General features: G+C 39.1%; 1 protein-coding gene across 4 annotated transcripts in view; it reads right to left on the bottom strand.

Moving 5' to 3' along the window:
• Positions 1-2450: 2450 nt before the first annotated feature.
• LOC127640649 (alpha-mannosidase 2x-like) overlaps positions 2451-24848 on the bottom strand; it is a 33102-nt gene continuing 10704 nt past the window's right edge. For 3 of the 4 annotated variants that reach the window (XM_052123333.1, XM_052123332.1, XM_052123334.1), the window contains exons 6-24: positions 23318-23489; positions 23072-23199; positions 22574-22747; positions 21040-21226; positions 20430-20607; positions 19349-19551; positions 16556-16738; positions 16189-16303; positions 15812-15879; positions 12656-12821; positions 12347-12583; positions 11721-11843; positions 11474-11588; positions 10275-10408; positions 9988-10129; positions 9307-9440; positions 7580-7774; positions 7242-7355; positions 2451-5981 (exon numbers count right to left, since the gene is read on the bottom strand). In XM_052123333.1, coding sequence (XP_051979293.1) covers positions 5829-5981; positions 7242-7355; positions 7580-7774; positions 9307-9440; positions 9988-10129; positions 10275-10408; positions 11474-11588; positions 11721-11843; positions 12347-12583; positions 12656-12821; positions 15812-15879; positions 16189-16303; positions 16556-16738; positions 19349-19551; positions 20430-20607; positions 21040-21226; positions 22574-22747; positions 23072-23199; positions 23318-23489 — 2921 coding nt within the window. In that variant the 3' untranslated portion in view covers positions 2451-5828. The remainder of the gene's footprint in view (positions 5982-7241; positions 7356-7579; positions 7775-9306; positions 9441-9987; positions 10130-10274; positions 10409-11473; positions 11589-11720; positions 11844-12346; positions 12584-12655; positions 12822-15811; positions 15880-16188; positions 16304-16555; positions 16739-19348; positions 19552-20429; positions 20608-21039; positions 21227-22573; positions 22748-23071; positions 23200-23317; positions 23490-24848) is intronic. The other variant, XM_052123335.1, reaches the window with a different exon arrangement.

Genomic DNA, 24848 nt, shown 5'->3' with positions numbered 1-24848 from the left:
GATTTGCCATTTGACTACTAATGTATTGAGCGTGTCTTTGCCTAATAGTACAAGAATGGGCACTGTCGTCAGTTCACTTTGTTGTACCCTTTTTTCTGAGCATTGTGAAAATCTGCAGAGTGCACCTTATTATCCTTCTCAGATGTTTTGCTAACACTTAATTGATTTTATCTGCCTCGTTAATGGGCCGAACAAAAGGTGCTGAACTTCCGTTTCTGACAGACCGGGCACTAGTTTTGCTCTCTGAAATGTATTTATTAGACTGAATTCAGTGCAAAGTGATGTGCTGTAATGGGTTTGTCATCATGTTATTTGAGGAAAGGCTCAACATGCCCTTTGGTAAAGAAAAAAAAAGTTTTGCTGACATTCAGAATGAGTAGGTGGTACCAGGTTGTTTGAACAACAGCTCGGTTCACATCTGAGGGAAGATGGAATTGAAAACTAAAGGAGAGTTAGATTAAGTGCGTTTACTCACCATTTCAATGAGCATATCAAATTCGTTACTATTTAGCTCATCTTAATTCTGTCAGAAATAGCCTTTATTTACAGAGTTCTCTCCAAAAATAATTTGCTTACAGCTTTGATCTCACTGCCTTTGAAATTTCACCTAGAAATTATGATTCTTTAATTTACTAATCATTTCTTTCTTCTGTGGAACACAATAGAAGTTGTGAAGAATATCCAAGCAGCTCTTTTCCATAATACGAAAGCATATAGCAACCACTCAAAAAATTACAAAAAGCACTATAAAAATAGTCAATATGACTTTCCATCCACAGCTCTCAAAAATAATATGCAAATATTCAAAATTGGCACATCAAAGCACAACCTTACACTAATTAAGCTCAATAAGCCGACAACATGTGTGGTCATGAACACTCATTACATGGGTTTAAGCCAAAACCGAACAGCACACAGATTTTTGCCCATCACAACGATTTCGAGTTGCACGTGTTCTTACCAGCTTATCCAATGTGTGCGCATGTCTGTTTTAAGCGGTGATGTCAAAAGCAGAGAATAATAGCATGCCATGAAATCTCACGTAAACACGGTTTCTTGCATTTTCAGATTTTTTGAATAAGATGATTTTTGGTTGTTTTCAGCGTACAGGTTTGGCGGGGTTCCTTTAAAATGTAATCCGTTACAAATAATGATTACTTTAATCAGTAACTTAGTCAAATTACTACAAGAAAGTATTGTAATCAGATTACTTTTAGATTACCTCAAGGTCACATTTGTGAATAGTCAAGAGAAAAGTTCTTGAAGACTTTATTTATGCCTTCTGCAATGTAGTTATTATTATATAAGAAAAACTAATAATAAAAAGGGACACTGCCCCGAATATGTTATAATGTAGAAAATGAGTTAAAAATGTATATATATCCTGCTAGTAATCAAATTTTTTACTAAATGTAACTGTAATTTGATCTTTGATTCAATCTTGCAATTTAATTTTATTGTCAATTTTATTAAACTATAATGGATTACAGTTACACAATTCTGTGTCCCGATTACGTAACGCCATTCCAAGTACTGCCCAAGCCCGTTGTGCATGTAAAAGCGCTCAGTGACATCATACCTGGTACAATGTGTCTCATGACTTACCAAGTTTGAATAAGTGCAAGCATGATTGCTTGCACATATTACAACGGAGGGTAAGATTTTTAATAAATTACGACAAATTTTGGTGAAAAGGCTGCTTTGACATTCTTCCAATTTTCCCTTGTGTTTCACAGAAGAAAGTCATGTGGGATTAAAACGACAAATGATGACAGAATTTTCATTCTTGGGTGAACTTCTTTAAAACTCTCTCAATCTTTATTAGCACCTCTCTCATCTTAATTAAAGTCCTCTGTTGTGAGATTGAGTTTTATTGCCCACTCAGCCCACATCGCTGGCAGACTTAAGAAGAATGGCCTCGTTCTCAAATCCCTGAGCTCAGAAAGGCACCCTTTTGTGTTGATCTGGAATAAGCCTCTCTTACCTATAGCATTTGCTGTAGGTGAAACCGAATTTGCTCTCAACGGAGCGTTAAAGGGCATAATAAATAAATAAAAAATAAAACACAAAAAAGGGGGCCAGTCTGACTTCCATCACCTCTATGTGGGATCAGCGGTATTTCCTTTTCTTTTCAAGCCTGGAGTCGGAACATGTGTGTCTGGTGAAATCAGTACACGATGTTCTGGCTATAATTGAGGGTGGTTGGATATAAAAAGAAGCATCCTTTGTGAGCTCTTGTTCACTGAACTCAACATTTCACGCCTCATGCCAACACATTACACAGCTCCCTACTGCCCCCTGTCTACTGTCCAGAAAACAACAACTGTGCACATCTGACAGTACAGGATTTTGCTTCAGAATTACACAAATTGTTTGTATAAATACAGTCCAGTGCAACATGTTTGATTAGAATGAAACTTTTATCATTTCTGATATTTATTGAACGTCCACTAAATGAATAAATATCATTTTAAATCAATCCCATTATGAAACCCAAACATGAAAATAATTGGTAAAAAATAATACATTAATCTCTCAAATTCACTGTCATTGCATTTCCTCAAACCAAAACCTAAAAACAACCAAAAGTCATTTTCATCTCAGAACAGGCTACATAAATAAAGAACATCAAGGAAATCTGAACGAAAAGTGTATGAACACAAAACATGCATGGCAGTGATATGCACTGAGACAGAGAATATGAATTGGTAGAGGCAAAATTAACCGACATTCTGGAATAACAAGCAAAGCCTGTGCCAGGAGCCAAACTGCAAATGTGAGCAATCTGTTCCCAGTGTCCTATGTTCCCAGGGTTCTATGTTCCCAGGGTCCTAAGTTCCCCATTTCACATTTGACCCATTTCAAGTTCAAATAGTTCATAAATATTATCCATATCATTTATATTTCATAAATATTAACCTTGACCCCTATAAATCTGGGGAACATAGGACTCTGGGAACATAGGACCCTATAGATCTGGGAATCAAAGGACACTGGGAACATAGGACCCTATAGATCTGGGGATCATAGGACCCTGTGAACATAGGACCCTATAGATCTGGGGAACATAAGACCCTGGGAACATTGGACCCAATAGATCTGGGAATCAAAGGACCCTGGGAACATAGGACCCTATAGATCTGGGGAACATATGACCCTAAATATCTGGGGAACATAGGACCCTATAGATCTGGGGAACAAAGGACCCTGGGAACATAGGACCCTATATATCTGGGGAACAAAGGACCCTGGGAACATAGGACCCTGTAGATCTGAGGAACATAGGACCCTATAGATCTGGGGAACAAAGGACCCTATAGATCTGAGGAACATAGGACCCTATAAATCTGGGGAACATAAAACCTTTTGCATTGTTCATTATGTTCCATATAGATCTGGGGAACATAAGACCCTTTGTATTGTGTTCATTATGTGCCATATAGATCTGGAGAGCATAGGACCCTGGGAACATAGGAATGACCCCCGCAAATGAGTTCCAAAGGATTTTGACAGACGTTTGGCTCTAAAACGCCAGTCGTACTCATCGAGCGAGCAGCCTTCCCTCCTACGGGGAATTATCATCCTTGATAGGATTCTACATTTGAACTTGATTAGCTGGGAAAGTCAGTTCATGGTCTGACTGATGTACTGAGCAATGAATGCACCACAGAGACATAATCAGATGTAGAGTTGTAAGTGAGGAATGTTAGTAGTTTAAACAGATTTCCTGGGAGAGACAGACAGGCTGGTAGGGTAAGACACAAACAACATGACAGTTTGACAGACAGACAGCATTCGTGTTCAGAATTGTCTGATTCAAGCTACTGAGGTGACAGACAAAAGCTAGAACGGGCCAAGATGAGTTTGCTACACATTACAGACAGGTTTCCAATACCAGATAAGCCCTCGCTCTTGAATTCAAAGCATTTGCAATGGTAAACCACAACTGAAAAGCCAATTTAGCGCACAAATTGGCTAAATCGGATTGCAGAAACCTATCACTTTGAGAAAAAACAGCCTGCACTGGGCAGTGCCTTTGCAATCAGACACAAATAATGCTCAGTTTACCTGAAAATACTGCGAGAAGGTATACAAGCAAACGTAGAAGCCTCCTTATATGTAGTGATATCTCGCTAAGCTCTTAAAGGAATATTCCGGGTTCAATAAAAGTTAAGCTCAATCGACAGCATTTGTGGCATATTGTTGATTACCACAAAAAATTATTTGTCCCTCATTTTTTTCTTTAAGAAAAAATAAATAAAGCAAAGATCTTTGTTAAAGTGAGGCACTTACAATGGAAGTGAATGGGGACAATTTTTAGAGGGTTTAAAAAGGCAGAAATGTGAAGCTTATAGTTTTATAAAAGCACTTACATTAATTGTTCTGTTAAAACTTGTGTGTTATTTGAGCTGTAAAGATGTTTTAAGGTTTAAGCGTTTACAGCGTTATGTCATCATTGCAACTAAGTTGTATAATGGGATATAACTTTTCACAGAAAAGGTAGTAAGCGATTTTATCACACTAAAATCATGTTAACAGATATATTGGGGTTTTTTTGTCTTGTGGCTGTTCTTTTGAAACGGTGAGTATTTTAACGTTAACAGATTGCTACATTCACTTCCATTGTAAGTTCCTCAGTAACAGTAACCCAGATTTTGCTTTTTATTATTATTTAAATAAATTGTGGCAATCAACATTATGTCACAAATGCTGTTAAATGAGCTTAACTTGTATTGAACCCGGAATATTCCTTAAAGGCCACAGTAAACTTCGGTCTGATACAGATACGGTCCTTACAGAGTAACTGATTTTATATATACGGCTCAAACCTGCATATAAAATGATATATAGTATAAACACATATTCTGCGACTTGTAAATTCTTAGTATGTCAAATACAACCACACAACACGTTATGGAAATGTTTTTTTTTTTTAAGCAGCAGCTCTGTTCGTTTGGAGAAATGGAGAGGGAGTGAAAACGATAGTAAATGTTAGCTCGTCTCATTGTGACCTACGAAAGAACCGATTGATGAAAAAAAACAAGCCTTGACCACAAGTCTTCTTCTGTGAGTGAATTGTCAATGGGCCATTCTTTCTGAATGAAAAAAAACTTTAAATGCAGAGTCTGTTACAGCATTGACAGTCTTCGCAGGCCAACTGTGTTGAATGACATTCATAGAAAACCTGCGGCCGCTGTAAGCAGAACCGTCCACAGCAGAACAGGCAAAGATGAAGAAAAGCATGAGAATGAGCTCTAATGACAATGATAGATTCAAGCATAGCTTACAAGACCTTAGAAAACTCCATGAGAAGCTTCACATATTGCACTAAGTCCCACAAGTTTGTATAGATCCAGGTGTATAGTCTTGCCGTATTTACATACAGTACGAAGTCCAGATTGACAGAACGTCCAAAGAATTAGTTAAGTGAGGGGAGGCTGCGATGAGCGACATAGAGGTCAGTGGTTCCAGACAAAGACAAGAAAAACAGAAAGGCAGTGATAAAAACAACGGTCAGCAGTGCTGAAATAAAAAGATGTTGACCGATTAATGCTCTGTTTTATAAAATCTCACTAAATAATAATTAAAAAAAAACACAGATATTCTTATATCTCTTAGCATACAATGCGGCTACCAAGTCTCAGACTTTGGATTGGATCCTCGAGTCTTTGTTTCCTTTTCCTAATTTTGATAGTGTTTAGCCCCTTAGTCTGGTTTGGTCTGGATAAACAGTCTCCGTCAGAGTCGTCTGCTCATCTAGCTGCGGCTTTAGCTGACATAGGCTCCAAGGGTCCAAACGGAGAGCCTGGTTCTGGTGAGATCCTCTCTTAGCACAGCTTGAGCTTGTAGGTGGAGATCTCCATTGGCTCCAGACTTATGGAGGAGTTGTTGGAGAGCGGAGGCTGAGAGTGCATCAGAGATAAAGACATGGGTTGTAGCAGCTGTAGATCCAGCCCATGAAAAAGTCCAGAAATGGGGAGCTGGAAAGAGAGATCATAGACTTATTAGTAAACATAAAAGTAATCAATAAGACTCCAGTGGTTAAATCCATGTCTTCAGAAGGGATATGATAAGTTTGGGTGAGAAACAGAACCATATTTAAGTCCTTTTTTACTCAAAATTTCCAGTGGTGAAAAAGGACTTAAACATTGTTCATCTCCTCACCCAAACTTATCATATCCCTTCTGAAGACATGGTTTTAAACACTGGAGTCTTTTTGGAGCTATAAAAGGTCTCATCACCAGACAATTGCATTGTAAGGACCTACAAAGAGATATTATTCTAAAAGTCTTCTTTTGTGTTCTGCACAAGAAAGAAAGTCATACACATCTGGGATGGCATGAGTGTGAGTAAATGATGAGAATTTTCATTTTTGGGTGAACTATCCCTTTAAGGCCTGTTCATTTCAAGTCCATTGCAGCGAAACAAGAAAGTGTACAATACAATTTTATTCGCAAACTAATATGAATATTAAAAAAAAGAAGTATGCAGTATTCACAAATCAGATTTGTATTCTACATTTTTGTAATTTTCTGAAAAACGGAAAGACAAAAAATTACAGTAGTCGACTTATAAGTATTATTAGTTCATATAATAATTTTTAGTTAAGTTAGAAGTATAATATTTAAAACTTTGTATGTGGGAATTCATAGAGATGAATGGTTTCATTTTAAAATACTGTCTTGATTGTTTGGGGTGGCTGTGGCACAGGTGGTGAGCGGGTCGGACACTAATTGCAGGGTTGGTGGTTCGATTCCAGGCCCACATGACTCCACATTCCGAAGTGTCCTTGGGCAAGACACTGAACACCAAGTTACTCCCAATGGCAGACTAGCGCCTTGCATGGCAGCTCTGCCGTCATTGGTGTGTGAATGGGCGAATGAGTCACAGTGTAAACTGATTTGAAATCCACTAAGGTTAAAAAAGCACTATATAAATGCAGAACATTTACCATTTTTCATGAAAATTCTAAAAAGAATTAGATGTCCAAAAATCTATATTTTAAACATTTAGCATGTTTGCATTTGGCAAAAGCTATGATAAAAAGCAATTTCCAGTGCATCCAATAATTAAAATGTGTGTTCCCTGGGAAACAAACCCATGAAATGTGCTGTTTGATAAACATGGTTTTGGACATAAAAGTTAGGTATAATTGTAAATCTAAATCCTACAATGCAAGAAATAATATTTAATAACTGTCCAGAGACCAGTCCTAATTTGTCCTTTCTGATGCCACTGACCTGGCCCTGTGTGGTGGTGCAGTTAAAACCAGGATTCTGGGCTTCCAGACCACAATCCAGACCCAATCGATGAAGGAGTAGTGCCGTAAAGGGAGATGGAGAGTGAGCATCCTGCTGAGAAATGAAACAATATCAAATAAATGTCAACAAAATAAAACCGTCTGTCAGGACAAAGCTACAAACACACACCCACCCACTTCTAATGTGAAAGACTTTTCTTCTCATTATGAACTTGAGTCCTCATCAGTTCTCACAGTGAGAGAAATCAATACTGACACACACATTTGCTTCCCACTCGCTCGCTCACTCACTCACATCTTTAGTCTGTGTTCATTTACCGGACTCTGGATGCTCCTTAGGTTGAGCAAATGGAAGTCACAGGGCAGGGTGCCAGCCAATGGGGTGAAGGTGCGAAGGGGGGGCACGCCATGTTTCCTGGGCAACACGGGCAGTGCCAGCACCTCATGGTTTAGGATGGCGGAGGTCATGTGACTGAGCAGTGATGGGAAACTTACTGGTCTGCTGTCCACCGGCTAGAAGATTCAAATATGGATAAATAAACATCCTTACATACAAGTAAAACAACTATATACACAAGTAGACCAACCGTTGTGTGACATTTGATACATAGCACAATCTGTCTTAGCACTAACTGGTCTGCCAATAGTATTATTAGCTCACTGAGTATTCTACCTAACAAGACATAATGGGATAGTTCATCCAAAAAGGAAAATTCTGTCATTATTTACTCAACTTCATGCCAAAACCATAGACTTTTTTTTTTGTCTGTAAAAAAAAGATGTCAGGCAAATTTTAGGCCCTCAGTCACCATTCTCTTCTGCCTAAGATCTCCGTTCCAAAGAATTTTAGAACAACGTGAGGGGTCAATAAATCATGATGATATTTAAATTTTTGGGTAAACCATCCCTTTAACAGACGTCAACATAGGGACACAACTAACCAACAAAAATCTACAGCCCGTTTTCCTCTTATTTCCTGTCTACTGCAGGGATATCGCCGCAGATATAGGCAGAGAGGACAGGGAACGACCTTTGACCTAACAGTGCAGGTGTAAACCTGCCGCTTGTTGCTATGGTATCATGAGCAGGGGTGTAAAAGGGGTCATCAAACACTGTGCTACTGCTACAGCGCTATTCTCCACAGCGGCAGTGACGTTACCTCTTCTTTGCGGTCTCCTAAAATACCAGCAATTAATTTGTTTATCACGTGGCTGACTTTGGCATAGGAGCCATCAGGCTGCATTCATGCGAGGAGAGAAAGAAAGGATGGTGGACAGACCAAAAAAAAAAAAAAACAGTGAAATGCATGAGGATGGAATGATGATAGTGAAGCTGTAATGACAGAAAGAAACAGCAGGGGGCGCTCTGAAGGACCCCACCCTCTTTCTATTACAACAAATCTCATACAAAACCCTCTATTATTCATAATATTTCGGTAGACGGCTCAGATTGATTTAAACAATTTATATATATATATATATATATTATTCGAATCAATTCAAGTCTGTGGAGAGGCGTGTAAAAACTCCCAAAACCCATTAACTATTATTACACACTTGAAAGCTTTTAGACACACTAGTTTCAGGATGATATTCTCCCCAGAGTCTTTCAGCTCTCATTAACAACAACAGAGTGCCCCCTACAGGAGCCAATGAGACAGAGTTCATATACAGTTGGTACAGAACACCCTTTTCTTATGCGGCCATAATTGCATACTGACAGCTGTGCAAGGAGTTTGCACTGGTTTTTAGAGCTTTAAGTGACATTCCTTTAAGTGGGAGGTTCTTGGTTAGAATAAACTACAATACACCAGACTTTATGCCAGTAGAGTATAACAGTGTCCAACACAGACTAATGGCTTCGAAAAGAAGCATCTACATTGATTAACAACTTTGGAAGTTATCGTTAAAAATCAATTTAACTATGGAGAAGAATAATTGGATTTTTACTTCCCGAGCCAGACAGTCACTGTTACGCCCAAGTCTGACTAGGGTAGGGTGGATTCTGGTTCTATTCCTACGTACCTTCATCCAATCAGAACTCACCTTTCCACCATTGCTCCTCCTCTCCAGCAGAAGGCGGAAACGGTTCGCAGTTCGTTTGTTGTCTTTCAGGCCCTGCCCCAAACCCCTGTTATCATCCTGCATCAACCGACGGTCTAGAATCACCTCAAGCTGACCTGTAGGAGATAGAAAATGAAAGAGATAGTGGTAAAGAAACGAAAGGGAGAAGCAAAGCATAAGAAGCTAGTATTACACTCACTTCATCTTCATTATTGGATACATTGCATCAAATCAATAGAGAACCAGAGCGCCGTGTCCCACTGTGTGTGTTTTTATGCCTTCACACACACACACTCTCTCTCTCTCTCTCTCTCTCTCTCTCTCTCTCTCTCTCTCTACGATATATGCTGCCTATTGCGGAGTACCCACTGGCACTGATGTCAAAAGTACTAGTACTTCGATACCAAATTAAAAACAAAAGTGATACAATACCTTTTTATTTTTACAGTAATCCAGGACAGAATGTGGCAAAATAATGAATCCTATGCCCAAGGCTTAGCTATTAATATGAGATGGCTGACATTGCATCATAGCCTTCCTAGGGCAACAATTTCTCTAACCTAATAAATATTAATGATTCAAGCTCATTAATGAGCATCAAGATCAGTCAGATTTATTTGGTATCGACTACTGCAGTTTTGGTGTTGTGCCATCTCTACATACCACTTGCCAGACTGCTGACTCCCAACGCCTGGGCCGTATGGAGTGTGAGCCGGTACTGGCTGTCCTGAATGTAGGCCATTGTGGGCATGGGGTAGAAATTAGCTTGCAATGGAAGCTTCTTGATGAACCGTCGAGGCTGGATCTGAGAAGATAAATACTGCCTAACATCTGCTTTTGTTTTCCATAGAAGAAAGCCATCTGGGTTTAGAACAACATGAGTGTGACTTTTTTGGTGAACTATCCCTTAAAGCTAATGGCTCTTTGTAGGTAATCTACAAGGGCTTTACCTGGAAGCCATTGAGATCTGTGTAAAAAGTGTCTTCACTCTGGATGTCGGTGACCAGGCGCATGGCCAGCTCCTTGTTATTCTGGTCTCTGATGTCCACCATGGTGGTGATGTCCAAAGACAGACCATCTACTCCTGCAAAGAGATGGAGAATGATGTTTTAGGAAAGAAAACACAAAAATGTGTTTGATTGTGAAACGGATGGTGGAATATTATAAGTTTGAGCGTTTGCAGCATAATGTTGATTACCACAAAAAAAACGTTTATTTCAACTCACCCCTCCATTTCTTAAAAAAAAAAAAAGAAAAGGCCGGTAGCTCAGCAAGTAAAGACGCTGACTACCACCCCTGGAGTCCAGCCAGGTCTCCTAAGCAACCAAATTGGCCCGGTTGCTAGGGAGGGTTGAGTCACATGGGGTAACCTCCTCATGGTCATGATTAGGGGTTCTCGCTCTCAACTGGGCGCATGGTAAGTTGTGTGTGGATCACGGAGAGTAGCATGAGCCTCCACTGGCTGCGAGTCTCCGCGTTGTCACGCACAACGAGCCACGTGATAAGATACGCGGACTGACGCTCTCAGAAGTGGAGGTAACTGACACTTGTCCTCCACCAACTGGATTGAGGCGAGTAACTGCGCCAACACGAGGACCTACTAAGTAGTGGGAATTGGGCATTCCACATTGGGAGGAAAAGGGAAATTGAAAAAAAAGAGGCACAAATCAAGGTCACATTGAGGCACTTAAAATGGAAGTGAATGGGGCAAATTACTGGTAGGCTTAAAAGCAAAAATGTGACAATTTATAAAAGCACTTGTATTATTATTATTTTAAAACTAGTGCATTGTGAGCTGTAAGCCATTTAATTGGTCGTTTTACAGACGTTTTAGGGTTTTAGAGTTCAAAGTTGTAAAATTGGATATAACTTCACACAGAAAAGTTCAGTAAGTGATTTTATCACACTGAAATCATGCTAAAAGGCATATTCTTTACGTCTTGTGGCTATACGTTCAACAGTGAGTATTTCAACATTCACTTCCATAGTAAGTTCCTCACAGTATCCCTGATTGTTGCTTTTTTTTTTAAGAAAAGGATGGACGAGTCGAAATCATTTTTTGTGGTAATAAACATAATGCCACAAATGCTGTCAATTGAGCTTAACATGTATTGATCCAGGAATATTCCTTTAATGATCGAGTGAGTACCTGGAACATTATGAATGCGGACCGTCTGCTGAAAGTGCTGGTAATGTGTCACCACCTCAGCAAATAGTGGACCCTCCACCACACGCACTACTGGGGCTTCTCGCTGTGAATAAGGCTGAGAACAAGAAGGAGGGAAGAGAGAAGAAACCATAAGTGTAAATTGTCAATTCCCCCCACGTTGTGTGATAAATTGCTTTTCACCCCAGTCAAGACTCAAGAGGGTAACTGTGTGGTCCGGGGATAATACCTTGGCATTTCCATCCGGTAGGAAGAGATACGCCCCACTCTTGTCCTTGGAAGGTCGAGTTCCATAAGTGAGGAACTGAATCTGTACTCTGACCTCTAGAGGATCGTCTTTACGTCGAATACTCTGATGGAGAAAAAAAACGAGAGAGAATAGAACATGAATCATTTTAGACTTATTTGCTGATTCTGACATTAAAAGTGTATACAACAGCATATGTACGTAACAAAATCAGGACAGGGTTGCATTTCACAAGTCCATTTGGCAAATAAAGAAATGCTTCTGCAGCGGAACATAAAAAAAATGCACATTTGGTTTGCCGTTGTTAAATTGTATTATCAATATCAGCATTTATGTTGGCTATCGGCCATTCTGCTCAATAGGCATCGGTTTCAATATCGGCCACTGAAAAACTCATATGGGTCGACCACTAATTTTTGAGACGTACTGTCCTGCACAGTTTTAATTGTCTACAAAAGGTCTTCTCTGTGAAATCATTTCCAGTTTTATGGTTTGTTTTAAATAATTTCAGCTTTTTTTTCTCTGTTGCAATCTCGCAACAGTTATACCACATTTTTTACTTTACGTCCCACAACAACTTTAGCAGCACCGCATACATGTAACCTCACCTCCAGCAGGCCAGTGGTTCCAGAGAAGCCCAGCATGAGAGACTGGCTCTGGATGTAGAACAATTGAGCATCTGCCATCAGCAATCGCACAGGAAGTGGGTCCGACCCCCTTATGCTTGAACCTCGCCCAGGAATCCTCAGCAACGTATCAGAGTGCAGAGTCATGGGGGAGTCGGGTGAATCGTACAAATGGAAAATGGCCAATCCCAGAGCAGGGAGGCGTGCCATGAATGAAGCCTGGATGAAGAGACAGCATTACGAAAGTCCAAATACAGGTTACAGCATCAGTTAAGGAAAGTGCCTACAAACCTGGTAGACCTCTCCACTCATTTCAACGGCGGATGCCCACTGCGCACTGAGCTGAACCGGTAAAGTCTGCCCATCTTCTGTGAGTACCCTCACTCTGGCGGAGTTCACCAGCAAGGTCACCACACACAGACGCTCCTGCTCAAGTGGGTTAAAAAGCACCAGATACCTGAGGAAATGAAAGATGAGGAAGATCAGAAGTGCATTCGTGCACATGCGGAAGTGTAATGTGGCAAATCAAGATCGGGATATCGTGCTTGACCGAGATGCTTCTTCGAGGGGCGTTCACATTATTAGCGATTTGGAAAGTGTACGGAAGTCATACGGTTTCAATGAGCATTGGCAATTTGAGATGACAGGGCCGTCAGCTATGGTTCGTGATGTGACAATGTTGAGCAGAGTTAAACTTTGTGCAAATGAGCAGCAATAAGATGTTACAAAACTATTTTTGTTTAATAGCTGAACATTCTTGCTTCGTGAAACATCCCTCAAACAAATGAAATTACAATATTTAAATGAATGGCATTTTTTTCCAGATCAAGTAGGAGAAATAATGAAGGAATCACCTTGTAATTTGCATTTCTAAAACAAATACCGGCACAAGTCTAAAAATGCTAATTAGTCTGCAGATAATAAAGAGTGCTTACAGACCTTAATGAGCTGTTGGACTTGGCTAATTGAAAGGAAACATGGCCCCAACAAGAGAGTTGTCAATTGAAAAAAATGGAAAGGATTATAAAACTCCAAGAAGGAAATCCAACACAGAGCGTGGCAAAAGAAGTTGCTTGTTCCCAGTCAGCTATGTCTAAAACTTGGTGCAAGTATAAGCAAAATGGGGAGGTTATAAAAGGAAAACATACGGGTAGACCAAGAAGACGTCAAAGCATCAGGATCAAAGCAATATGCCTTGAAAATACAAAATGCAAAAAACAAATGGGCAGAAACAGGAGTCAATGTTTGTGACAGAACTGTAAGAAATCCGCTGAATGAAATGGGATTTACATATAGAAAAGCCAAACGAAAACCAAAACACCTAAACAGAAGACAAGGCAACAATGGGCTAAAGAGAAGCAATCATGTAGTGTGGATGATTGGATGAAAGTGATATTCAGTGATGAATCATGAATCTGCATTGGCAAAGGCGATGATGCTGGAGCTTTTGTCTGGTGCCGTTCTAATGAAACATAAAAATGACTGCCTGAATAAAACAATCACATTTCCCCAGTCATTTATGATATGGGGTTGCATGTCAGGTAAATCACCAGGAGAGATGGCAATCATCATCTCAACAGTCAATGCACAGGTGTGCATTACAATCTTGGACACTTTTCTCATTCCATCGATAGAAAATAGGTTTGGTGATGATGAAATCATTTTTCAGGATGATAATGCATCTTGCCACAGAGCAAAGAGTGTTAAAGCTTTTCTTCAGGAAAGGCATATCAACTCGATGACATGGCCAGCAAACAGGTCGGATCTCAATCCGACTGAAAATTTATGGTGGAAATTGAAAAAAATTGGTCCATGACAAGGCTCCATCCTGCAAAGCTGATCAGTCCATGCCTCAAAGAATCCAGGCCATCATAAAAGTCAGCATAAAAGGAGGAGCAAAGTACTAATTGTGATTTATTATTTATTTATTTTTGGGTGATTCCATAATTGTTTCCTCAACATTGAGCGATTCCACTGGAGGATACTGCTGTTCTTATGACAGAGGTGAAATAAAAACGATCTCTGACAGCTCGTGGGGATTTGCTGTATCTAAATCTTCCATCATTGACAATCTTCATCCATATTTTTATCCTCGGAAAAGTGTGAGCAGTCTCCATTTCAAAATAAGAGTCCCTACTGTGTTTAAAGGGATAGTTCACCCAAAATGTTTATTCTTTCATCATTTACTCACCCTCATGCCATCCCAGATGTGTATGACTTCCTTTCTTCAGCAGAACACAAACAAAGGTTTTTAGAAGAATATCTCAGCTCTGTAGGTCCATTCAGTTCAGTGCAAATGGTGACCAGACCTTTGAAGCTCCAAAAATCATATTAAGTAAACATAAAATAATCCATAAGACTCCAGTGGTTAAATACATATCTTCAGATTGCAATATTATAGGGTGAGAAGTAGATCAAAAGTCCTTTTCCCCTCTAAATCTCCACTTTTACTTTCACTTTTACATCTGACCATCACATATGCTGCCTGATTAGTTTCACTTTAACATGTGAAAGTTAAAGCGGAGATTTAGAGTAAAAAAAGAACTTAAATATTGTTCTGTTTCTCAACCACACATATTATATCACTTTTGAAGACATGGATTTAACCACTGGAGTCTGATGGATTACTTTTATGTTTCCTTTATATTATTTTTTGAGCTACAAAGTTCTGGTCACCATTTGCATTGTAAGGACCTACAAAGCTGAGATATTCTTCTAAAAACCTTTGTCTGTGTTCTGCAGAAGAAAGAAAGTCATACACATCTGGGATGGCATGAGGGCGAGTAAATGATGAGAGAATTTTAATTTTTGGGTGAACTATCCCTTTAAATAAGTGTTTTTAGTTAAAAGTCCCACGTTATGCTCCAAATCTTTATTTTGTTCTGGTTCATATTGGGAGTTTGGTTGAACAATAAACTGCATCTGAGATTTTTTTCTGAGATTTAAAAAGAATTAACATTCTATAAATGTAAAAACTTTCGACCGATTAATCAGTTATCAGCCTTTTCCAACACCTTAGTTATCAGTATCGGCAAAATCCACTATCTGTCGACCTCTGGCTCACATGATCCATCTTCTGATACAGTTGTATACAGCAGTAAATTGCAGCCAACAGCACAGGGGTTGATTCAATTCAAACAGAATACAGATCAAATTAATCTGAAAGGATATTTCAGATCCTTTCAGACAGAAAACAGAAACACTTGGATTTCACGTTAAATATTTGTCGAAAACACAAAGAGAATCTTCACTTTAGAATATCTCTCAAAATAAATGATATTCAACTGAATCCGTCATCTCAATCCTTATGTTTCTTGTGTTGTGGAAGAAAGCCACCCAAAGGGGACAGTTTTCCATCAAAACAGAATCCTGAGACAGTTATGACTTTTTTCATGAGCACTGAGTATCTGCAATTATTTCTTTAAATTTGTAGATAAATGATCTTACCTTGGAGATGATTCCAACTCAATCAGTGTGCGCTGTGGGAGAGAATCATGTGTGGTGCGTCGGTCGTCCTACAGTGATGTGGATAAAACAGAAGAGGTCAAAAGGTCAAACTTTTAAAGGGTTAGTTAGCCCAAAAATACAATTCTGTCAACATTTACTCACCCTCATGTTGTTCCAAACCCGTAAGACTTCAGAAACTTTCATTCACTTTCATTGTATGGAAAACAGATGCAATGGCTAATGTTCAGCATAACAATCTCTTTGTTTAGCACAGAAGAGTGAAAGTCATTTGGGTTTGAATCAACATGAGTGTCATGTATATGAATGACTGTTCGCTATAAATTGAGCAATACATTTAAACCGCCACTGTTCCTCACCATCTCTAAGAAAGGCTCTGTCTGGTCGAAGTGATAAATGTCTTTGTTCTTCATTAAGAGGAAGTGTGCAGCGTTAATGATCACTCGTTTCAGACCGACCAGGGAATGCAATAACCTGCGAAGAAAAGAAAGTAATCCAAAGCCATTTACAGGCAGAAAGTCGTAAATCCAAACCCTAAAAAACCTTAAAAGGGGCAGATAATGGCCGCCTATGAAAGATGCCATTTCACAAATAACGACCTGAGAGGCCTTTAAAGAGATTTCCTTCACTCTCCAAACATTCTCCTATCAGTTTATGAGGATCAAAGCTACAGAATTAAACGGATTAAGTGACAGCATATATTTTAGATATATTGAAAATTTTCACCTGTTTCCATAGTCGATGACCACAGCCTCCTTGGCAGTGCCCGTGATGGCATCATGGTGCTGGAAGAGTCCTATATTTCGCCTAGCATCAGTGAGGAGAGAGTAGTCTGATGTAGGATACCGCCCTTCCATGCCAGCATGCCGCGCGTGAGCCACCGCCAAGCTGTAGAGAACCTCTGCCCCACTACAGTTAACAAGAATTGACAACAACATCCTCAGAAAAAAACTAAACATCCACTAACAGAATAATGTAATTTGTAATCAGGTACTGATTACAAATTACATGGCAAAAATTAAATCAGTAATGTAATCTTGTAGATTACAATTTTGGGGTAATCTAATACGATTACTTTTGGATTACTTTCAACTGAACTCTACATGGTTTAATTGTTTGAGTTGTGTTAATGTTAAACAATTTTGATAAATTATTGCAAATGTAAAATGTGTTTTCATATTTTCCCCCGTGATCCTGATAGCTGTCTAGGCTCTCCATCAATGACAGGTTCAAATACATTAGCGTTTAACAGGCATTTTCTTATTTGAGTTTCTAAAAATAGGACAGGTTCCCGGGCACGTTAACACATGTGGTCAAGCAATGTCACCATTTTACAAACGCCATCCACGTGTGGTTAAGAGATCATGCCAGTTATATTTGAGAATAAGCGTCAAAAAACGTCTCAAAAGATAACTATACCAAAAGCGCATTCATATACATTTTTGAAGCAGACTACAAAAGCGATTTATGAAACTATAAGTAATTTTATGGTGCTAATCCAATTGATTAGGCAATGACAATTTTGATGCATTTGACAGACAAAACCATTCCAAAGACATTGCAACATGGTTATATTAACATAGAGTGATATTATTGAAAAAATGAGATTGAGTTGGTTAGATTTTAAATGTAAAGTTTCCAAATGTTTCGATTTGACGTAGAATCCTTCGCAGTTGACAGGATATAAACTTTCGAAAGGCAGAGTTTACATTGCACAGTGATGCTTCTGCCTCGTGTCTTCTTAAAAATGAAATTATCTGTATAGATCAAGCGGTTAAATGCTGAGGTTGACCGCACTTTCATCACCTGACTGGCTAGTAGCGAGTATCAGTTCTGAGTGCAAGACACACTCCCCTCCCCCTCACTTCCAAAACAACTCGAAGACTTACCGAACGTATATCAGAGGTTTGCTGATTCAGAATTAAATATGTAAAAGATTGAAAAAAGAGAATGATTAGGATGATCAATAAATTAACAAGTTGCCTTATAAATATGTAATTATGTAATCTATAAAAAGTAACTAATCTGATTACGTGTATTTTAAAATGTCATTTAATCAATTACAATTACTTGATATTTGTAATCTGATTACACAATCCAGATTACATGTAATCAGTTACTACCCAGCGCTAATTATTACTTCTCAAATGTTGCTCTGTTCATTTTGAAATGGAGCCAAAATAATTGTGTAGTATTTACGCTGATCGCTAGAAAAGTCCGTCAAGAGCGTTTTGGCTGCACGCTCTTAACTGCAAGTAATTTCTTACATTCGATTAAAGGGCCACAGTGGCTTCACCTTCTACTTCCATTTCTATTTTTTGGCCTATTTACCCGAAATTGACGATCTTGTTCTCTTGAACACGCATACATTTTTTTTTTTTACATAAAATCAATCTGAAACTTGGATGGAAACCTGACTAAAGTTATATATTTCGTAACAATTATATTTTACATATCCATTCTTGCGTTAAAAACAGTTTGAGACACATTTTTCAAAGTTGGACTATTTTTAACTTGACATTCTATCTTAAATGTAACACTCATGGTGCGTGATGCTGAAAAACAGCGAGCGGTTATAAACCAAAAAAAGTTTATTGTTGTGGCAAGGGATTACATAATGAGCTGATAAAGATATTACAAATCAAAGCATGGTGCACAGAAACATACTATTCAAAATTAGAAAGACAAAGCCTTAGGTGAGAAAGCAATGATAATGAGAGCAATTAAGTTCCTTACACCAGACGAATGGAAGGGGTATTAATGAGAAAAGGTTATCAGCCACATGGCAACGGAGACTATTTTCATTTTTCTCTGGTAATAGCACAGAGAGCAGTTCTTAATTCAAAACATAATTGAATCCCGGGAAATAAAGTCAAACACTTGCCAAAGTAAAGATTCAATTCAGACAGTTTGATGCCCGTTTACCAGTACCATTATAAATGTGCTCGGAAATCTAATACAAATTAACACTCGTTGACACTTTAACTACACATTAGGAAATAATTCACCCACTAATGAAAACTGTCATCATGTCATTCCAACCCCATATTATTTTTTTCTACAGTGAAATACAACATGAGATCTTAGGCAGAATATTTGAGCATTCTGTCTCCCATAAAGTGCAAGTGAATGGAGATTTATACTGTCAAGCTCCAAAAAAAAAAAATGCACCATAAAAGTGGTCCATTCTCTGCCCAACCTCTCAAATCTCATTAGCGACATGCGAGAACCAATTCTGTTTGGCCTCAATGACATAAAACCTGCTGTGATGCATCGAAAAGGCACCATTTTTTAAACGAACACAAGCTTGAATGAGATTGGAAGAGCTCCAGCTATCGTATGACTTCAGAACATTTAGAATACAGGGGATGAGTCATATTGACAACTTCTATGGTGACTTATTTTTGTCCTTTTTAGAGTTTGGCATTATACAATTTTTAAAAAGTAGATGATTGGGTGGTCTATTTCTTTAAGTGGGAATTATATTCCAGACTCAAGGCAGAAGTTTCTCTGACTAACCGGAGGTGAGACTCTAACACACGGTCCAGGTTTTTGTAGAAGGGGCGTGAGGTGTAGTATCCACTCCAGTAATGATCCTCTCGGTCCGCGTAGGCAAAGAAGTCTCCGCTCAGTACGGGGTAATCAGGTGGTCTCATCCCCTGGCCAACCCCATTAGCCTTATACACTGCGTTAAAGTAGTCTGTCAGCGTTGCAAACTGGGCCTGAGAAGATAGAATTTACTTTCAGTGCAATTCAACTAATTCAGCACTTTCAAAAATGAAAATGTCTTCACTCTTTTTTTTTGCCCTACAAACATTCTTTTAAATGATTCACCCTTGTTGTACCACAATGCTGAAACACAAGAGATGTGTTTGTTAAAAAAATACAGGATTTTGAAAAACCTTTCACCATGTTGCCAGTTTTCCTGGCAATACAAGTTCAATATATTTAAAAATGAAAAGTGTACACAAAAAATTTAGTCATTGCCCTTACATTTATTCATTTGACAGATGCTTTTATCCAAAGCAACTTACATAGGTGATTCATCTTAAAGAGACAGTAGTACACGCTGACTACCATCCCTGGAGTCGCAAGTTCGAATCCAGGGTGTGCTGAGTGACTCCAACCAGGTCTCCCAAGCAACCAAATTGGCCCAATTGCTAGGGAGGGTTGAGTCACATGGGGTAACCTCCTCGTGGTCATGATTAGGGGTTCTTGCTCTCAATGGGGTGTGTGGCAAGTTGTGCATGGATCATGGAGAGTAGCATGAGCCTCCACAAGCTGCTGTGAGAGTCTCTACAGTGTCATGCACAGCGAGCCACTTACATTTTTCTTAAATTTAAGAGTTCTTGTAATTTATTTAAGATATTTAGGACTTTTTATGGCCTTAAATTTTAAAAAAGTACATTTTTAAGAACCCGGGGATACCATGTATACTTTCCTCAATGCTAAAATAATTTTACATATCCCAGCTAGATGTGCAGATTCAACTGTATGCAAGCCATTTGTAAGTTGATTACATGTGAACACAGTGGCGCAGAAATTACACACTTCAAACAGCTCAACATTCCCATGAAAGTCAAAAGTTCTGCAAACTTACCTTTACATGCATTTCCGGGTGTGAATTCATGTAATCAAATAATTTCTGGTAGTTGAAGTACTGCTGGTCCCATTCCAGTGCTTTATCATAGCGAAAGTCATCCCCCAGAGGAACCAGCAACACTTTGCTACGGAAAAGCTTGGACTTTTTGCGGTACTGATCAAGTAGAACACCAGCTCTGAAACACAAAATAGTGTAAACTTGGGTTTTCTACAGAATTGTTATACTGACAGAATTACTTTATCCTAGAAAACATTTTATTTAGAAAGATCTGGAATGAAATGACAACTGATTGTGAAACGTATCCCCATAAAACCCTGTTCCTATTCCAGTAACCCTCAAAGACCTCTGAAATGTAATGACACATGCTTACTAATTGCTACAAGCTTATTAATATCCCTGTTTTCCAAGTCTGCTGCGGAAAAGGAGGGTTGGATTTGGGATAGAGCCCAATTCAAGCATAAACCACAAAATACAGCTGGTGCCAGTTGGGTGATGGACAATTTTTTATTGGCCAACACAGGAAAATAACCCACATTCATTCACTGGCTTAACTACTCCGGATCAAATTAATTCCCTTGTTTTGAAGTAATCAGCTCCATAGTCTCACCTCTCTGCCACATTGGCATCAGTGATGGCTCGGGGTGGCACCTTCCACGGGCAGTTGACTCTGCTTCCTGGAAGCCTCTTAAAATCAAACTGGCAGCAGATCTTTGGGTCAGGCCCGCAGGTGTGAGGCACGTCATAGCTGTAAAATGGCATCATGTGACAGAACATGTCTGTGCCTGATTCAGGATCTGAAAATAAATAAATAAATACTGATTTGTAGGTTAAACCAAAAGCAGTTGCCTGGGGATTGCGTTTTCTAAAACCTTAAGACAGTTAAATCCTTTTCAACAAGTAATTAATATAATGTTTAAAAATTGCTAAATTCTTTTCTATTATTATTAACAAGATTTTTACATTTTCCAAAGAAAATGATAGTGGTGTTTTCAAGTCACTGGAAAGATACAAGGACATTCATTGTCACATGATCAAAAAGTGTAATAATAAGGTTTTTAAATAAAAATTAGGGCTGTCAATTGATTAAAATTAATTACATGATTTGCAAATTATTCACAATTAATCACATATATCAATATTTACTGAGAAAGGCCCCAAATAAAGATCATTTATTATAATTAAAATAATTCTAAATATAATTTTAACAAAATATTATAATTCAATGACATTACATCATATGCATACTGTATATAGTTGCAGCAGACAAGTTTAGCATTACAAAAATTGCCTTAAAAGTCAAAATATTGTTTTGTTTGGGCCTGGGTAACTCAGCGAGTAAAGACGCTGACTACCAACCCTGGAGTCCCGAGTTCGAATCCAGGGCATGCTGAGTGACTCCAGCCAGGTTTCCTAAGCAACCAAATTGGCTCGGTTGCTAGGGAGGTTAGAGTCACATGCGGTAACCTCCTCATGGTCACTATAATGTGGTTCTCGCTCTCGGTGGGGCGCATGGTGAGTTGTGCGTGGATGCCGCAGATAATAACATGAAGCCTCCACATGGGCTATGCAACTGAGATTTGTCCTCCGCCACCCGGATTGAGGTGAGTCACTACACCACCACGAGGACTTAGTGTGCAGTGGGAACTGGCCCTTCCAAATTGGGGGGGAAAAGGGGAGAGACATTTTTTATTTTTTTTTATTTCCAAATCATTGAATTTTTAATGTACTCGTACGTCAGACAGACGCTTTTGGAGCATCTCGCTTTGGTTGCGTCACGTTTCACTAGATTTCAGCAGCTCTAGTCATAATAAGTGCTGTGTTTATAGAACTATGTGTGAAGTTATATGTCGTCTGAAACATTCAAAAAGCATGTCTCGATCCCTGTATTCTTTTGTGCTCTGTCCATCCGTGTTTGACTGCAAAAGTGCATCTGCTTGAATTGCTCCGATGGTGGGAACGCTCCTTACTGCAGAATTTAGTTACGGATTGGGGGCATGATTAATTGAGTAATTTTTTTATATATAATTAATTGCACTAAATGAACACATTAAATCGACAACCCTATCAATGTTGATGTTTTCAACTGACAGCCCTAATAAAAATATATTTCAATGTCAATGTTGGTGATTTCCATTTCTCACCCCAGGTCTGCCTCCACATGAACTCAAGACTCTGTGTGGCAGCAAAGTGCTTCTTAATGGAGTAATGAACCCTCTGGATCAGCATGCTGCTCATGTTGGCCCGTTTCAGCAAGTAAGGCATTGTAGCGCTGTGACCGAACGGGTCCACAGCCCATCCCGAGCGAGGGGTCACACCTGAAATAACACACAGATTAAATTAAGTTCAATCATCAGAAAAAAGCTAGATAAACATGCAAATTGGATACAAATAATATTTACATACAAAGTCCTACCAATAGGACAGAAATTTGAATATGGCAAAACTGATACCACATTCTGAAAGAGCAGGCACCACTTTTTATTTACAGAGACACAGGAAATTATTGTGGAAGAGAGTGAATGAAATCTGGACACAAAACACGCTGGATTTGAACATGTCTCAAACATGAGCACGTCAAGGCTTGATTCATGGCTCTAAACAGATTTTTAAACATTCACGCCACCTCAAAACAAGCATACCGAGATTTCTCTCCAGCCACTGATGGCCTTCGATGAGCTGATCAATAATGGCGAAATAGTGAGCAGTGGCTTCATCCGTCATGACCCAGCCTCCCGTCACCATCTCCAGCTGTCCACTCAGGATAAGTCTAGAAGAAAGAAATTGGACCGTAGAGTTCAAAGCACAGATCACATGAGGAAGTGTTGAAAATCCACCTTTGTCCACTAGCTTCGGTCACAAAGAAGATAGTGGAAAATGCTACTCACTTGCGCATTGTCTCTTGTTTATGGGTATCGACGCTTTCCCACCATTTGGCGAGAAACGATATTTCAGACCAGATGAACTTTCTGCGAGGGTCTTCAGCCAACTTCACTACCATGTTGTTGATGATATGCTGGGTCTGGTCATTGTAGTACTTCTCAAATGTCTTGATCCATCCTGTAACAAAAGTGCTGTATAAAGTCTCAAGTACATTTACGTTAAAAGCTAAATGTCAGAAGGTATTAAGTCTGATGTTCAGAGAATTCTACCAAATTTATTGAGGTTTACACATAAAAGAAGAAAAAAACCATATGTCCATTTTTTTCTGGTTTACAAGTAATCCTCACAAAATTGTGTTAATTTCTTTGGAAACAAGACTTAACATCTGTCATTTTCCTTCTTGGTACGTTTCTCTTTGCCTGCTGGTCCACCAGTTACCATCAGCACCAGACCAGCATTGACCAGCAAAACACAGGCAGGCCCATGCTGGTCTTTTCAGGAGGGTATATTTCCACTGTTCCACAAATGCTCTTTTGATAATGCACTGAAAAGTTATCCAAGGAGCACAGCCGTTCGGCAGAATTTTGTTCCCCAAAGAACAACCTGTTCAAAACACCGTCTGTTCATTATTCACAAGCTTTGCTGAGGCATGCAAAACTGTTTAATTCTGCATGTCAGCAAAGAAAACAACCGATCCGTGCTGACCCCGAGCATGTCAGAAAGACATTTAGATTTGTGGTGAAACTGATTAAAACATTATGAGCAGCAAGAAGATGACACATTCAGTAGAACACGATCTGCATTAAACACGCACCACTACAAAGCCCAGAGACACAAATCTGACCCCAATAAAATAACAGGGAATTGGGTCACTGACATCAAGCTTTAGGTTATTCCTTCTTTCAGTACGTGGAAAAAATGCCAACTCCAGGGGTTTGCAAGAAGACTTGGAAACTTATCTGTCCTGTGGGTGATTTTGAAGCTCATTGTGTTTTCACGAAGGTTTTTCATAAGCTGTGCCAATGCTTCATAATGCCAAGTCAAGCAACTGACCCATTTTACCTGCATGGCTCTTTCAGATAATGCCTCTGCTACTCCTATTAGACTGAGGCTGCTGCATCATCAACTAAAATGAAGATAGAAATTATGTTTCCACTCAAAGGGATAGCTCACCCAAACTTGAATATATAGTTATCATTTACTTGAGGAGGTTAACCAAACGTGACTCTACCCACCCTTGTTTGGTTGAGTAAACATTTCATGCAACTGTTACAATTAGGGCTGTTGATTTAACGCGTTAAGTGTGATTAATTTTACAAAAAATAGCGTGTTAAAGAAATTAACGCAATAATAAGTAAGATTCCTGAGAAATGCAAGCTTGTAGTACCACCCGTTTACTCCAGAGGGCAGTAAGTAAAATTTCAGCTGTTTGAGCAATGCGCAGTTTATACAGTGAAGAAAACACTTCAGTAGGCAGAACAACGCAACCTTGCATTACATTCTTGCATTCAAAACACATGAAGGAGCGCAAATGCG

Source organism: Xyrauchen texanus, chromosome 49, assembly GCF_025860055.1.
Source record: "Xyrauchen texanus isolate HMW12.3.18 chromosome 49, RBS_HiC_50CHRs, whole genome shotgun sequence".
Lineage (NCBI taxonomy): Eukaryota > Metazoa > Chordata > Actinopteri > Cypriniformes > Catostomidae > Xyrauchen > Xyrauchen texanus.
The sequence above is the reverse complement of the archived record's forward strand: the minus strand, read 5'-3'. Positions and strand labels throughout refer to the sequence as shown.